This window comes from Drosophila serrata, unplaced genomic scaffold (assembly GCF_035046125.1).
Source record: "Drosophila serrata isolate PLE 108 unplaced genomic scaffold, ASM3504612v1 contig_273, whole genome shotgun sequence".
Classification (NCBI taxonomy): Eukaryota; Metazoa; Arthropoda; class Insecta; order Diptera; family Drosophilidae; genus Drosophila; species Drosophila serrata.
The window spans coordinates 1,336,370-1,352,022 of NW_028257171.1; the positions used below are offsets into that span (position 1 = coordinate 1,336,370).

The window sequence follows — 15,653 nt, forward strand, 5'->3', positions numbered from 1 at the left end:
TTCGACCGACATTCAGACGATTTGGATATTCCTCTTGCGGATGTGCCTAAAAACCTGCTGCAAATTATTATTTCTGCTTCAATAATGCAATAACAACAATAAGGGTAAGTAATTAATTTTAATAGTTAAACAAAGCAAAGTATAATTTTTAACTTTGTTCGTAGGTACATATATAAATACACCCACCCAAAAGAGAGAGTAAACCCTCGTGGAGAGAGAGAGAGAGAACCAGTGGACATGTACTCTGACGTAAGTACTCGATGTACAGTGGGTAGAAAATGCTTTCAAGCCAAAAAGTACAGTGGTTCACAGAGTATTTAATAATCTACAGAAAATTCAATTAATAAATAATACAAAAAATATATTATATTTATATTAAATATTTAAAAAAAATACCAATTAAATATATTTCCATTTCCAGAATGATGATGACAATCAAAGCGATGGTGCTGGTGGTATGCAACGGATCCGGAATGTGCTGACTCTGGAGGAGCGTGTGGCCGCCATTCGACAGTACGACATTGTGCCCATGTACAGCAAGATCGCTCGCAACTTCAATTGCAGCTGGGAGCAAATCAAGAGTGTGGTGGCCAATCGAACTGCAATCCTGGCATTCCACGAGGCCACCAATATCCTGAGCAATCAGGTCACCAAGGATGGGGAACTACGCCGGCGGAAGCTGAACTTTTTGGGCCACTGCCTGTACGAGTATATCCAGAGGGCTCAGTTCTATCTGAACAGCGATGTGAATGAGGAACTGATCCGTAGCCGGGCCATTGAGTTTCGTGACCTGATGCGCATCGATGGCTTTACGCCGAACAAGCCCTGGATTAATCATTTTAAGGCTGCCTACAATATAACTCTCTCGAATCGTCAGATTACCATTACAAGAAGACCTCCTAGATCGATGGATTTAAGGGACATCATGTCATACTGCGGACGACACACCTCCATGGCCTGCAACTTGCTGCCCAGATCTCCGGAACCAACTCCGCCCACCAGCAGTGATCAAAGGGCCATCGAAAGACCTTTGTATCGGGCGAAGACCCTGATGAACACCTCTTGCCAGAATCAAGCCACTTCCGATGAGGTTCATATGCGAAGAAAGCGTAAGATCACGTTCCTGGAAAAGTGCCTCTACGAGTATATCCAGCGCTCGCAGGTGCATCACAAGGGGCGCCTTGACATGGACAATCTGCGATCTGTGGCCATTAGTTTGAGGGATATCTTGAAGATAGATAGCTTCTTCCCTGACAAGACCTGGTTCAATCATTTCAAGAACCACTATAATTTCACCTTTTCTGTGGGTGTTCCTGTGACCCATCGCCGGGTTCCACTCTCCTTGGATCTCCGTGATATCGTCAGCTATTGCAGCCGGCATGACCAAAAGATAACCCTGGCCCAAAAGCAATTGGATGGGAAAAAAACAACAGAATCTCCGAGAACTCCCACTGAAGACGAAGACGATGATGACTGTGTGGCCATAGAAATTCCTACTGAATTGATAGAAATCAAAGATGAAGATGACGATGAAGACAAAAAGGTTGACTCAATCAGGAAACCGATTAAGCGAAAGATGGAAGATAATTCCAACCAATGTTACTTGAAGATAGAAAAGGTATATCACTCTCCACAACCCTTCAGTGATAATGATTCCATGGAAGCGGAAGTTAAGGAACCTGCACCTGCTCCCAGTCCTGGCCACCACCCAGAGGTCAGAAACGAGGCACAGCTGCCCAGCTGTGTGGAGAGCTACAAGGATGCTCTGCGTCTGCTGAAGCCTCTCGAGGATTTCGCCCTGATGGAGGAGAACTACCGGGCCATTGGCCTGCTCACCCAGCTGGAGAAGATTTTCGAGACGGGCAAAAAGGCTGCGGAAATGGGATCTTCTGCTAAATAAAAGTCCTAGCCAGTCGAAGGTTACGGATAAAGTTAATGTAAATATCAGCTTCATTATATTCATAAATATTTGTGTGTTCATTCATAATAGTATTTTTAACACGCTAGAATAATCTTGAGATAAAACATATATATTTGAAACGATTTTGCATACATATTATACAATATTATTTACTAATTTCTTGGACTTTGTCTATGTAGATATAACTAAATTTCCCAATAATGTTTAATTAAAGTATAGAAATATGAACGAATTAATAATAAACACAAAAGTTTACTATAAATTGTTACAGACATATTTTATTTACTATAACAAATTCCTCTTATTAGTTTCTAACAAAAATAAAACATTATTTAAATTCAAAGTTAGCGGTGACGATAACGATTTTACATTTGAAACTCTGAAAGTAAAAACAAGTTATTGCTGATTTTTGGTAAGATTTATTTGGCATAGAACCGCTGCACTCTCTTATCAGTCACTTTTTGCTCTCTATTTTGTCTAAAAATAGAAATAGTCACATACACACATCGATATACACACTGATCTCGGTAAAAGATCGAGAGAGCTCTCTCCCATAACGCTCTCTTTTGGAACTCGTCAATCCGGTTTCAATGAGCAAACCGTTTGGGAGAGAGTACATATGTATGAACAAATATATAATATATATATATATATATATATAATCAGTTGAGCATGTGCTTTAGTTTTAAACGTACACTTGATTCGGATTTCATTGTGTGCTCCGATTTTGTGCCTAAAAACTTGCTGCAGAATTGTTTATAAACCAATTTTATGCTCCCAATCGAGAAACAACAAAAGCAAATTGTAGTAAAATTTGCAATTAAAATGTAAAGATATTTTTTTTCCCCTAGGGAGAGAGTTTTTACACAACAATAGAGAGAGAGAGAGAGAAAGGTAAAACCTCCCTGAGAGAAAGAGCATGAGAGTGAGAACTTGAGTACAAGTACTGTAAGCAAACAATCATTCAATTACAGTGGCAGCAGTTTTTATTTCTTATTTTATTTTATTTATTTAACGAGTGACTAAACTAATAAAATAAATAAAATAATTAGAGCTTTTAAATTTAATTTAATTGAAACTTATTTGTTTTTATATTATTTTTTTTTAATAAACAAGATTAATGAAAAATAAATAAGTAAAAATGTTATATAAATTGAAATATATCTATATTCACAAATATAATTTAATTTTGTTCTTAAACGGTTTTAAATAATATATACTCTTATGAAGATATAGAACATCGTTCAATAATAAATCGATATATCGAAAGTGCCGTCACGAAAAACCGTCATGGTGAGAGTGCCACTGACGAACTTGCTCTCTCACTGTATCTTTTGCTCTCCGCCATGCGAAAGATTGATTCTCTTTTATTTTCTTTGGAAGCAAATTTTAGTGTACAAAATGAGCAGCAAGAAGATAGAAGTGAGAAAGTCACGATTGTCAGGGTCTGGCGATTACTATTCATGGTAAATATATACAAACTGTTATTATAATATTATATTAAATATAATAAAATTGTTATGTAGGCTAGAGAGCGAAAAGAAGCGCAAGCGGGCTGAGGCCAACAGGCGATACAGAGAGAAGAAAAACAAATTAAAGCCTCATCTTTCCAAGACAAGAGCCAAAACACATGCACAGCACTGTCGAGAATACAGAGAGCGTAAAAAGCTCCAAGCTAAAGCTGAAACAATAACCTATGATGATCCCGAATCGGATCACTATGAAGAAAACATCCCTTGTGAACAGTTTCTACCACAAGATGGTCCTCAAAATGCAAAAAATTCGCAAGAAAACATTTATGCCTCGAATATGGTAAGTTGTTATTAATTAATTTTAAATTAAAACTAAAAAAAATTTACCAATGACATGTATTTATTTTTACAGAATTTGCCTGAGATAGAAGAGGATCACCTCGAAGAAATAAAAACCGAGAGAGAAGAGAGCAAAAGTCAATTTATTCCGCTTTCTGTATCGGAAATGGTAAGTTAATATATTATAAATGATTTATGTACAATATAATTTATATATATTTTATGTTTTTTTTAGAGTTTCGATGAGTTACTAGAGGACTCTGTTCAGGACTCAACAAGTACAAGAAACCAAAGTGAAAGTGATGGCATTAGCATAAGGTAAATATAACGAAGAAGAGTTTTGTTATGGGTCAGAAATGTCGGAAAAGATTGATATATTAAACATTTTTCGATTAAACTGATTAATAAGTTGAAATTTAAGGATAACAACTTCATTTTTTGTATAATACATAATATTTGTAAATTATTATTGTTATTATAGTGACATTGCTCCCAAAACCGAGGCGTTTGAGAACATGTCTCCAGCGGAAAAGGCAGCCGAGGCCGCCAGGCGGTACAGATTGATAAAAAGGATGATAAAGCCTATCAAACCTTCGCCTCTAACGGCTGCCCAGCGGAGTAAAGCCTACCGGGATCGTCAAAAAAATCTCCAATATGCGGCCAAAATAATAACAAGAGACAGCAAAACCGTATGTTTTAAATAATGAATTATCATTGAATTAAATTATTAAATGTATACGTTTTTCCAGAATATTAACAACCAAGAAGAGACGATAGGAACCCAACAAATAAATGCTAATGTAAATATAAAAGGACAACTCAAAGATACACCCAAAACAGTTGCAGAAAAAAATAAAGAACGCCGAGAGCGTCAAAGAAGTCTGATAATGGCTGCAATTGAAGAATTAAGGCAGCAAGAGATCCAAAAAAATATTAATTCAGTAACTGTAAGTACTAATTAATTATAAAATACTTTAATAACCCCAATGTATCATGAATTTCAGAATGGAGATCCTAATGAAAGCACCTCTAAAATAAATCTCCGAAGCGTTCTCACGCAGGATGAGTGTGTGGCTGCAATCCGTCAGTATGACATCCAACCCATGTACGACCAGGTTGCTCAGAATTTCAACTGCACCGTCCAACAGATCATGAGCGTGGTGTCCAACCGAAAGGCCATACTGGAGTTCAATGAGACCACCATTACCCTCAGCCAAAAGGGCAACGAAGATAGCGAATTGCGCAGGCGCAAACTCAACCTTTTTAGCTACTGCCTGTACGAGTATACCCAAAGAGCTCAGTACCATCTCCACGAACAAATCAACGAAGAACTGATACTGGAACAAGCCATCAAATTCCGCGACCTCATGGCAATCGATGGTTTCACGCCAAATAAGAGCTATATTAATCAATTTATGGCCGCCTACGATGTAAATCGAGTAAACTGTTTGGTTAATATTCCACAAAAAACGCGAATGTCGTTGGACTTGAAGAACATTATGACCCATTGCGTAAGACACTGTGCCATGGCTCCCAATCTACAACCCAGAATTCTGACGCCAATTAAAATAGACGTTTCACAGCTTTTAAAATACACAAAGGCCTTGAAGAACCAGAAGGAACTAGAACCTGAAAGTGATAATGATGTCGAGGTCATACCAAATGAACATAATGAAGATTCAAATGACTCAATTAGGATACCGTCCTTCCAAAGTACTCTGAGCATTGAAAAAGTTGAGCACTCGCCTATTCAGATGGATGATTATCAGGATTTGGATGTAGATATGGATGTGCCAGAAATTGCAACTCCTCCCATGCACAACTTAGAGATTAGCGATGAGGAACCGCTTCCACATTCCGTGGAGACCTTTAAGGATGCCCTGCGTCTGCTGAAGCCCCTCGAAGATTTTGCTCTGATGAGGGAGAGTTATCGGGTAATAGGACTGCTCAGCCAGTTGGAGCAGATCTTTGAGGCTGGCAAAAAGGCTGAAGAGATGGGTACTTCTACTTAATAAGTGTTTAGTTAAATATTCTTATTATAATGTATAAATTTAAAGATAAAATTGATGTAAATATAACGATATTAGGAGGTAACTCGCTTATATGTATGTTATATAATATGGAATAAGAAGTTAGGATGATCTGAAAGGAGAAATTTGAATTTGCTTTTTCATTTTTGAATATATGAAAAATAACAACATTTGATTTTTCAATTATCATATTATCAAATAATATTTGCTTATTTCCCTATTAAGTTTCTTTGTATACCACAAGTTAATTCTATACAATATTTATGTACATATATTAAATATATAATTTTCTTTAGAAAATATATTTAAATTTGATATTCATATAAATATAAGTATATCCTTGCAAATATAAGTGTGTGCATCAGAAAAATAACCTTTAAAGGTGCTTCTAGTATTATGACGACTTAAAATGTATACTCAACGTATAATCCCGGATAAGGATTGTCAAGGTGATGATGATTCCTGGCTACAGGAAGTCGCATATGGGGGTGGGTCCTAGTCCTTCGGTCTTTGACCAGGTTACATAATCGCCTGACGCTTCTCCACTCACCGCCCCTAGCTGGAAGCACAATCAGCGCTGAAACTTTACGTTCGTCCTCTAAAACTTTACGCGTCCTGCCCGTCAAGGGAAAAGGGATGTGGGTAGCTGGGAAGCTAGGGGGATGTGAGGGCCCAGCTGGGATGGACAGAGGTGACCTGCAGCCCTGGAGTTGGACGTGCGGAAGTGGGCAGGGGGGGGGGGGTAAAGCTGGGAAAACGGAGACGGTGCCGGTGCCGGAGCCGGAACAGAACCCTGTAGGTGCTACATCAATTCTAGATGGGTAGTAGCACAGCACCGGAGGCAGAGCGGCGAAGGGCGAAAGGCGAGGAGCGGATGCCAGGAGCGAAGCGCAGCAGTCAGCATCCCAGCGAAGGGACCTTGCGGTGCCAGGAGGTGGACACGCACACACATACACTTACACACACACACACACGTCCATTTACAGGTTACTGAGCATATACGTGCAGAGGAAAAAAATAGTATCAAATATATCGATTTTATATGGTTTACTGTATGTGGTTTTAATGCCGCCCCGAAGGTGGGTATGAAAGCACATTTAATTTTATGTTGCGAAACACAGGATAACTTCTATTAAAGGATTTTTAGCCATTGTACTTTAGGGTTTATGGTAAAATGTTACATTAACTAAAAAAACAAGAATGAAAACTAATTTTGGGATGCCGAAAGTTTTATATCCATGCAGTATGCAATTTAATTATAGGATCGAATCGAAATTGATCATCACTAAGCTTAAAATATATTTACATTCTATTTTACGAGATTTTTATATGAAAAATGTAAACTGTTTGGGATTAATATTAAAGGGTATTACGAGTTATTTAGTTTACAATACTTTTTAAAAACGCTTTACAGAATTATATTTCTTTGGCTAACTTAATGATATATTTTTTATGTATCTATGTATTAATAACATAAATTCTCGTTGAGAGTGTTCACTGTAGTAAAGTTTCCAACAGAGGTAAAGTTTTCTAGAATCTCCGATCGATTTGATATTTTATTACATATATGTATATACATTTTCCAGTGTGTGGATGGCTCTACGACTACATAACCATTGCCATCCGTCCTCGATTCCGGCAAAGTTTCTCGCCATACGTTTTGCAACCCCTTCTGAGCAGGAACAGAAGCTGACGCTGAAGCTGAAGCAGCAGGAGCAGGAGCTTCAGCAGGACTTCATTTCAAGGATTTCCGACCGACGACGTCAGACTCGACTCAACTGACTGGGTCTCGACGATGACTACTATGGAGAGCACTCTGGTAGGGCGTACAGGTTGCCTTGCCTTGTGGAAAACCTACGAGTGTTGTAGGGTTAGCTGGAGGGGCATTCGGTGGAAGAAGCAACATCAGTGCAAATACGAGCAGTAGCAGCAGGAGCAGGAGCAGCAGGAGCAGCTGGGGCGGGGGCAACAGACTTTGGCTCAGGTTACTGCCACACGGCTGCGCCCCCAAAACAAAATTGAAACCCCAGCGCGTTAAGAGCTCTGACATAAAACCCTGAAAGCGAAATTGCCGTTGAGGGATATACGAGGAAAAAGGACGGGACGGACTACGAGTATATATACCTCTTCAAGCTCAACCTCATCCTCATCCACAATCGCTGTCACCTCTTCTTTGATGTTCCCCCCCTGGGCTCTATATGGTAGTATATATACCATTACTGGCAAAAGGATGGATGTACTATAACCGGCGGGCAATCGTGTATGAAAATACACAATTGGGTACAGTCAACGTGGGCTTTTTTTTGTGGGGGTCTTTCAAGCTCTATAAAGGCTTTACAATGGTCTACAAAAGATCCTTGGGTGAGCAGGAAACAAGGATAATGGGCTAATCAGTCAAAGGGATTTTGGATTGAATCGTAAATAATATATGACTTTGAGACTACAGAGAGTTATATTATTTTTACTATGAAGAATTAGAGTATCATAAAAATATATAAGTATATTTTAAAAGCAATCTAAAATTTATTATTTAGGCTTTTACATATATATAAATAGAGGGAACGGGACGGATCGATATTATATAGCTGCCATAGGAACGATCGAAAATATGTAATAAACAAATTATAAAATTTTCCAGTTTTGAAAATATTTGCATCTAATTTAATATATCAATTAATATAAAATATTATTTTATAATTTTAGTGTTAATTTTATTCAAATCGGATGACTATATTATATAGCTGTCATATGAACGATAGTAAATTAATTAGTTAGTTAGTTAGATAGTTAGTTAGTTAGTTCGTTAGTTAATTAATTAGTTAGTTAGTTGGTTATTTCAGTATCCCAGCCTCTCTTACTCTCTCCGCCTTTAACCCAATGCACCCTCTCTCTCTCTCACTCGGCATGTCTATGTGCCTGCCTATCTCTAGAGATAACTCTATCTGTAGAGGCTACTCACTCTCTCCCGCGCTCTCGCTCTAACTTTCTCTGCTCCTCTCCTTACTCGGGAGTATAAATAGAGGCGCTGAGGGCCCGCGCGCCTCAGTCTGTCCTAGGGGTACCTAGTGTTAACATCTCCAGTGAAAGTGATAGTGACTACGCTTCAACCCCGAAAATATTACGTGGCCAATGGAATACTTCTGGATGACCAGCAAGAAGCTGACTTGGATGATGATACCTTCAAATGCCTAATTGAAGTCAGCAAGAATATACCTATACACTGGAAGGAGTTAATCAATGACTAAATAGGATACTGCGGTAAGTCTGAATCATTTTTCAAATATATTATGTATATAGGCGGGATTAGGCATATATCTAGAATCTGCTGTGCTAGCTATGTATTTATTTTCCAACTAGTTCTTGTGTTGCCATAGAGCCCATTACTTAGTTTTAATATAATGTGATGCTAAAATTTATATTAACGACATATAGCCACGTATACTTTACGAATTGATTATAAAGAGTATTATAATTTTATTCAGAAGCTTAAAACGCACTGAAGGAGTCATTTCCGATCCTATAAATCATACATATTCTTGATCAGCATCAACAGCCGGGTCAATCTAGCCATCTCCGGTAAAAAAAATAAATTTTCAAAAATTTTTCGAAAATTTAATTAAAATTATTATAATTGTTAAACTTAGACAAAAAATTTAATATTTTTCATTTTAAAACTTAGTACGCAGGTTTGTTAGCCCTATAAAAACTAGCACATGAAAGCTTGCCGAATATTATTTAATTAATTTTTGACTTAGTTATAACATTTTAAAAACTGCGATTTACCCAAAAATTTGAATATAAAAATATATATATTTGAATATATAAAATATAAACATAAACATATTTCGGGTATTCTTATAGGCATACGTAGGCCAAAAGGCCAATTGCTGACAAAATTATATGTAACAAAAGCCAAAAGTTTCTTGACACAAGGGAATTCCAATCTGCGTTTATCAAACGCTACTTTACCTCTTAATAAACTTTTATTTTAAGAGTTTTTGCCTATTTAATTGAGTATTGCATAAAATTTGATGAACATTTTTATAACCTCATCCAAACAGTGTGAGATTCGTTATTTTTTGTTCCATATGCTCTGGGGCCTTTGCTATTTACAGCTTTTATATAGCACTCCAGGATATAACTTTTGTTTTTATTGTATTAGAATCATCGAGTCCCCAGTGGTTCCGCAGGCTTTACTTGTTCCTAAGGGTGGGCATGGCGTGACCAACAGCCATACGAATGTATCTCAGACTTTATTAAGGTAATTTTATCTTTTACATATACCTTTATATATATAAAACCTCAACAGGAATTGCTTTTCTTTTGCTGAGAATATGAGAGGTTTAATGGGTATTTATAGAAGCAATTTATTATCTTTATAAAGAACCTGTTTCTAAATAAATGTGTATATGTAAAATTCCCAAAGATTTTGTGGTTTACCCTAGACTTTCTTTAAATGTTTCCTTTTCAATAGAATTCTCAGACATTCATATAGAAAAAAAGTACCAATCCTCTAATTTAAAAAGTTCAGTCAGCGTTAGGCGTGGATCTTTTAGGGGGAAAAGAACGGAAATCAGTTTTCCCCCATCTAACCACTGGCATCCTGTTAATGCCACACTCAATTTCCATTATTTACTCTTGCCGGCTTTTGTATATATAATATTGATTCTTTCATCATCCCAAACTCCCAACACCAGGCAACTCCCCCTTTAATCATTGAACAAATAAGTGTGAGGAGATGCCATAATCGTTGTCATTGTCTGCCAAATACGAATGAATCTCATTCCAAAAGTAAAGACCCAAAACCCATGGAATAGGAATGAATACCTGTTCATCTGGAAAGTATACATAGAGCAAGATATATATATATAAAGATACAGAGATACTTGGCTGAATCAAGTTGGTTTTTTCTGTTTTTCGTTTCTCTTGGTTATTGATTTCTTTCGGTATTTCTTACTACTGAAAGTACTTATATTTGGGTGCGTATTATAATGACATCGAGGATGTGGGACTTTATGCCCGTACATCTCATTTGGGTTGTCGGTTCGTCATAAGCCTCTTGGGCTTTGGATGCTGCAGGCAGGAAAGGCAGGCAGCAGACGATGCCGATGATGATGGCCCTTGAGCTGAGACTTTGGAGAGGCCCTGGATTCTGCTGCAGGTTCTTATGCTGCCAACGATGATGATAAAGAAGCTGATGCTGATGATGATGATGATGAGGAGGATGATGAGGATGCCCACAGCTTGAATTTCAGACATGCGCCGCCGCTCCAGCAAATTCGAGTTCGGGTTTTTTGTACACTCGCACTTCGTCTTTTCTCGTTTCACTGGCACAGCTTTTTCGATAGATGCTAATCTATCTTTATTGTGCCAAAGATGTGGAGAGGACGACGAGTCGTCGTCGTACGAAAAAGCCGACCTGACGACCCTCTTTCCTGACCCTCTTCCAACTCCAGCTCCAGACTCCTATAAATACCAGTTGGAATCGTTGTGGCATGTCTTGAATTTCATTTGGGTTCGATTTTGGTTCGAACGAATCGATTTGCTCGTGTTTCTTGGGGACCCCAAGGAGAAGCATTCAATGTTTGCTTAAGTTCGGCAAACTTAAGATGACTAGAGTCAAAAGGTTTTACATAGGTGGAGGAGTAGAGTGTAATTGGGGATGATAAATTCCATTAAATGAATTAAAAGACATTTGTCAATCTATATTTATACATTTTGAGGGGATGAATTTCATATTTAAGTTAAAGGGCGGTCTCTGTGATTTCAGCTTAAATGCTTTTATTAAACGAGAAATTTTCAATCAAGGTTTTTTTACTGAACACAAAGAAGGGAAATAAATCACAATGAACTAGAATTACTATGGCAACATAAGGGATATAAAAGCATACTATATCCTTTTGCAAAGATGAACAAAGGATAACTTGGTCGATTGTGATATTTCGAATTTCAAAGGCTGTCGTGGAAACGATTTGGGATATAGGGTTTCGATCTTTGTTGGAGAGAAATTATATTAACAAATAGATCCTTTTAAAATTAACAAAATAGAAGACTAAGCCATAAGATGAAAGAAGGAATGATTACCTAAATGAATACCTATTTAAAACATTTAAAAGGGAATACAAATATCAAAGGGACTCACAGTACTAAACAACTAAAAAAGGTAATATTTTTCGATATTTCAAAAAGTTAAACTTGTCTAATGGATCTGAAATTTTCGTATATAATACTATTTGCAGATCCTTAAGATAATATGATCAAAAGATCATTATTAATGAAACTGATGATACCAATTTAGTTAAAACCAAAATGATCCAAAAATATTTTCCCGAAATATATATAAAATTTCCACCACCCAACACAATGAAACCACCCACAAGATGTAGATTCCCGATATGGAAATGGCAATAAACTCGTAGTAACGGCAGAAGGACGTTGCGGGGATTGGAATTGGAATCGGGATTGGGATTACTAAGAGTCGTCGTCGACGCCGGCTGCTCTGCCGGCTTCGGGGCAGTGGCATGGAATCGAGATTGAAGCAAAGGGAAACGGAGGAAAATGGACAGAAGAAGCAGAGCCACTGGAGGGGCACAAGGCACAAAGGAAATTACTAGGAAAAATTCAGTTCCCTATGGTGCTTTTTTGGGTGCGACGGAATAGATACTCACTTGTACAATGATATGAGGGGCCGGGTAGGATGGGCCTCGAAGGGGGGGTGGGGGATATAGGGCCAGGGGACACAGATACATTGGGTACACCGGCAGATAATCAGGAAAAGCGACTGAACGACCCACCGACAGACGACATGCAAGGGACGCTGCAGGCGGACATCCACATATAGATTATAGCGCGAGCACACTGGAAAAACGGGGACAAGATGCAGAGATACCAGTCAAGGGATACTCGCTCCTGCACATATATAGCATCAACCTTACTCGAGGGACCTAGAGCACGAACCTAGAGCTGGAATCCCAGCGAGTACACAGGGGCCAAGGCCCGGGACCTAATCAAAAAAAAAAAAAAAAGGTAATGGAAAAATACTATCTCGGGGGTCGTGGCAACGATTTCACAATGCCCGGAAAGCAGGGGAAGGATGAGGATGCCCAGCCGGTGCGGCGGGATGTGATGTTCGGTTCAATATAATACATAACCATAATAAATTCCTTGGCTAAATCCCCGCATCTGGCTCTCCAGAAAAAGGTCATAATAGATGAGCTTAGTGTCGACTTCTAGGTGAGTGGGCGGGAGAGCAGGCGGTCCCTCCAATTACAGTGGAACATTACTACTAACAACTGTGAGATATATGAGAATAATGAAAATATTTATGAGAAATATGGGAATAATATATATGTTATATATATTAAAGATCTACTTACCACACTTTAAATTGCCTGCTATAAACAAATATTTAGCCAGCTAAAGAAATGATTTTTCATTTCCTTTAAATTATAATTAAAATGTTATGTTTTTATGGCTTTATTAAATTGTAATTGGTAAAAAAAATACCATATAAAAATATATATATAAATATTACATTTTTGTAGATCTTCTTAAGAGCATATAATGGTCAAAATTTCAGTTTCAGAATAGGCATGAAAATCCTAATTAATTAACAATAAAATTAAATAAAAATACATAAATAAATACCTTTAGACGTTTAATTATTTATTTATTTCCATTTCTGTTTCATTTTTTGTACATAAATCCAGATAAATTATACCTTTTTCTAGTAATTATAAAATCATTATTCTTTTACCATATTTCATAGCATACTTTTCAGGGCCTTAACCGTATGATTTAGATCCCTAGAAGTTATTTATCTTTTTTACCAGAGATAATGCCAAAAAATTTACTAAACCTAATAATCAGTACTTTAGTACCTTAAGGAAATTTAATTTATAGAAGTCCGACTGTTTATATAATTCGTTCACGTCCAAGTCCAAGTGTTTGTCCTCGTGTGTGCGCTTGTAGGGTTCCTTGCTCATCGCAATCACTTGGATTCAGAGTCATGAAATGGCAAAAGGAAAGGTCATTTTCTTCCAATGCTCTGCAGCTCGTTTTTAAAAGGTTGCCAAGGGCTTATCCCCGTGCGCGTTCCTTCTTTCTACCCACCCACCCAGCCTGACCCTCCTCCTCCTCCTCCACCATCGGATTTGAAGAAAAGTTTCCTTGGCACTGGTCAGTGGCCGATAGCTGCTGAAATATAATATAATAGAGTCGAGTCATCGTCATCGTCATCGTCAACCCGAGCATCCAAGGAAAGTCCAGAGCAAAGTCCCCAAGCGCAGAGACCTCCCATTAGCACCACCCACAAACCCGCCTTACGCCGCACCGCAGAGGTTGATGCTGTGGTTTTATACCTTTTCCAATACTTTTCCTTATATACACACACCTAATATATGTATATATATATAGAGCTGGAGGGATATAAGTATATATGGTATGGAATGTGTGCGAGATTTCCCACCACCGAACCGAACCGACACACATAATCGTATCGAAAAATGGAAGGGAACCGAACCCAAACTGAGCGTTATCCATTTGTATCTTTGGACTTGTATTAAAACTAATCCATCAAAAGGCTTTCGACCTAATGCTTTGTTTTTTGTTCTTGTTTACTGCTGCTGCCAGTTCAGCCGACCTCTCAGTCGACGCTCTAGTTATTTATACGCTCAATTCCAATAGCAAATCCCAGTTCCAATCTCAAACCCAACCCAACCGGGCAGCGATACATCAGGTTACAATCGTATATATACAAGATACATATGCCAGCGGTAGTATATCTCAGCAGCCTCAACTCTGCAGCATCTCTAAGATAGCCCTAGTAATGTGTGCAAGTGTGTGAGAGTATCTGTGAGTTTTGGCTGGAATTGGAATGGTATGGATTTTCTGTACGTGCGCTCTTACTTGTACTTGCTTATATATATATATATATATCTTATACTAGTTGCCATGGCACTTCTCCGCTAACGGATGTCGAGACTGAAATGAATGCCTATAATGAATGTCCCAAGAAGAACCCGAATCCGAGCATCTCTCGCAACCACTCACGACTTGGACTCTTGCAGCTTATATGGAGTATCCATAGGAAAACTCGTTTAAATTGGACCGATGCCAAAACGAAAATTTATACTTACAAGTCAGGGCATTTGAGTGGACCCAAGAGTAGAGGAGATTAAGCTAAAGATCATATAAGATCGTATAAGATCATATTACTAAGGTTTAACTGGGTGATCACTGATCAGTAGATGATGATCTTTAACTTTAGAGATTTCTAAATATGGCATAGTATGATATTAGGTCACTTTACATAGATAAATCTGGGAGAGATGGATAAATAGATACCAATCTTTTAGTTGAGAGACTTCAAAGAGTGTAAATATGGAATTAAATATGTCTTAAAAGCAGAGATGCCCAAGTTGAGTATTTTTTATAATTAACCTTCCTTAAAGTAAATTTTTTTTCTTAAATCAAAGGTCAAGCATGACTTTAATAATACACATTATGATCCTAAATCAGAGACCTTCTATATAGATTCTTATATAGTCTTCAAAATTTAAATTAAAATTCCCAAAAATATATATTCTTCTAGCCAAAACAAGGTTCACCCCAAATAGCATTAATAGACCCCAAAAAGTCAATAATAATAATACCCAAAAATAGTTATAATTACTAATGCTAGTGTGGGTAAACCCACATATGTAAGCCTCATACCACGTCTATAGATAGATATATATCTGACTCAATCATATAGATACCGGAATTCCAAGTGAATTTCGTCAGACCCACAAAACGAAGCAAATCATTCCACCAGAATTCACCTGAGATATAAACAGATATATGTATCTACATCGAATCAGTGCGAGTTTGAGGATTGGAAAGTGGAAAGAG

General features: G+C 37.7%; 2 protein-coding genes and 1 long non-coding RNA gene across 5 annotated transcripts; all 3 read left to right on the forward strand.

Moving 5' to 3' along the window:
* Positions 1-403: 403 nt before the first annotated feature.
* LOC110183667 (uncharacterized) lies at positions 404-3,166 on the forward strand. The gene is made up of 2 exons (XM_086834714.1): positions 404-1,937; positions 3,152-3,166. The coding sequence occupies exon 1, from the start codon at positions 458-460 to the stop codon at positions 1,898-1,900; it is 1,443 nt and encodes a 480-aa protein (XP_086690840.1). The 5' UTR covers positions 404-457; the 3' UTR covers positions 1,901-1,937; positions 3,152-3,166.
* Positions 2,586-6,132, forward strand: LOC110183623 (uncharacterized). 2 transcript variants are annotated; one of them, XM_086834709.1, is made up of 8 exons: positions 2,586-2,815; positions 3,305-3,387; positions 3,448-3,733; positions 3,806-3,901; positions 3,968-4,050; positions 4,214-4,421; positions 4,482-4,679; positions 4,737-6,132. In XM_086834709.1, exons 2-8 carry the CDS (start codon positions 3,323-3,325, stop codon positions 5,742-5,744), a joined length of 1,944 nt encoding a protein of 647 aa, XP_086690835.1. In that variant the 5' UTR covers positions 2,586-2,815; positions 3,305-3,322; the 3' UTR covers positions 5,745-6,132. The 2 variants fall into 2 exon arrangements, with proteins under 2 accessions (XP_086690835.1, XP_020807599.2); XM_020951940.2 differs by lacking the exon at positions 2,586-2,815 and having other exon boundaries at positions 3,178-3,387.
* Positions 6,133-14,452: 8,320 nt separating this feature from the next.
* LOC147643447 (uncharacterized) lies at positions 14,453-15,360 on the forward strand. Of its 2 annotated transcripts, none has more exons than XR_015272112.1 (2): positions 14,453-14,640; positions 14,710-15,360. It is a non-coding gene; the product is annotated as an uncharacterized LOC147643447 (long non-coding RNA). The 2 variants fall into 2 exon arrangements; XR_015272113.1 differs by having other exon boundaries at positions 14,456-14,653.
* Positions 15,361-15,653: the final 293 nt, after the last annotated feature.

Excerpts from the sequence above, each read along its gene's own strand:
- LOC110183667 (XM_086834714.1), top strand. The coding sequence starts at position 458 with ATGCAACGGATCCGGAATGTGCTGACTCTGGAGGAGCGTGTGGCCGCC.
- LOC110183623 (XM_020951940.2), top strand. The coding sequence starts at position 3,212 with ATGGTGAGAGTGCCACTGACGAACTTGCTCTCTCACTGTATCTTTTGC. Across the intron at positions 3,734-3,805 it reads ACATTTATGCCTCGAATATG|AATTTGCCTGAGATAGAAGA; the intron begins GTAAGTTGTTAT and ends TTATTTTTACAG. Across the intron at positions 4,680-4,736 it reads AAAATATTAATTCAGTAACT|AATGGAGATCCTAATGAAAG; the intron begins GTAAGTACTAAT and ends CATGAATTTCAG.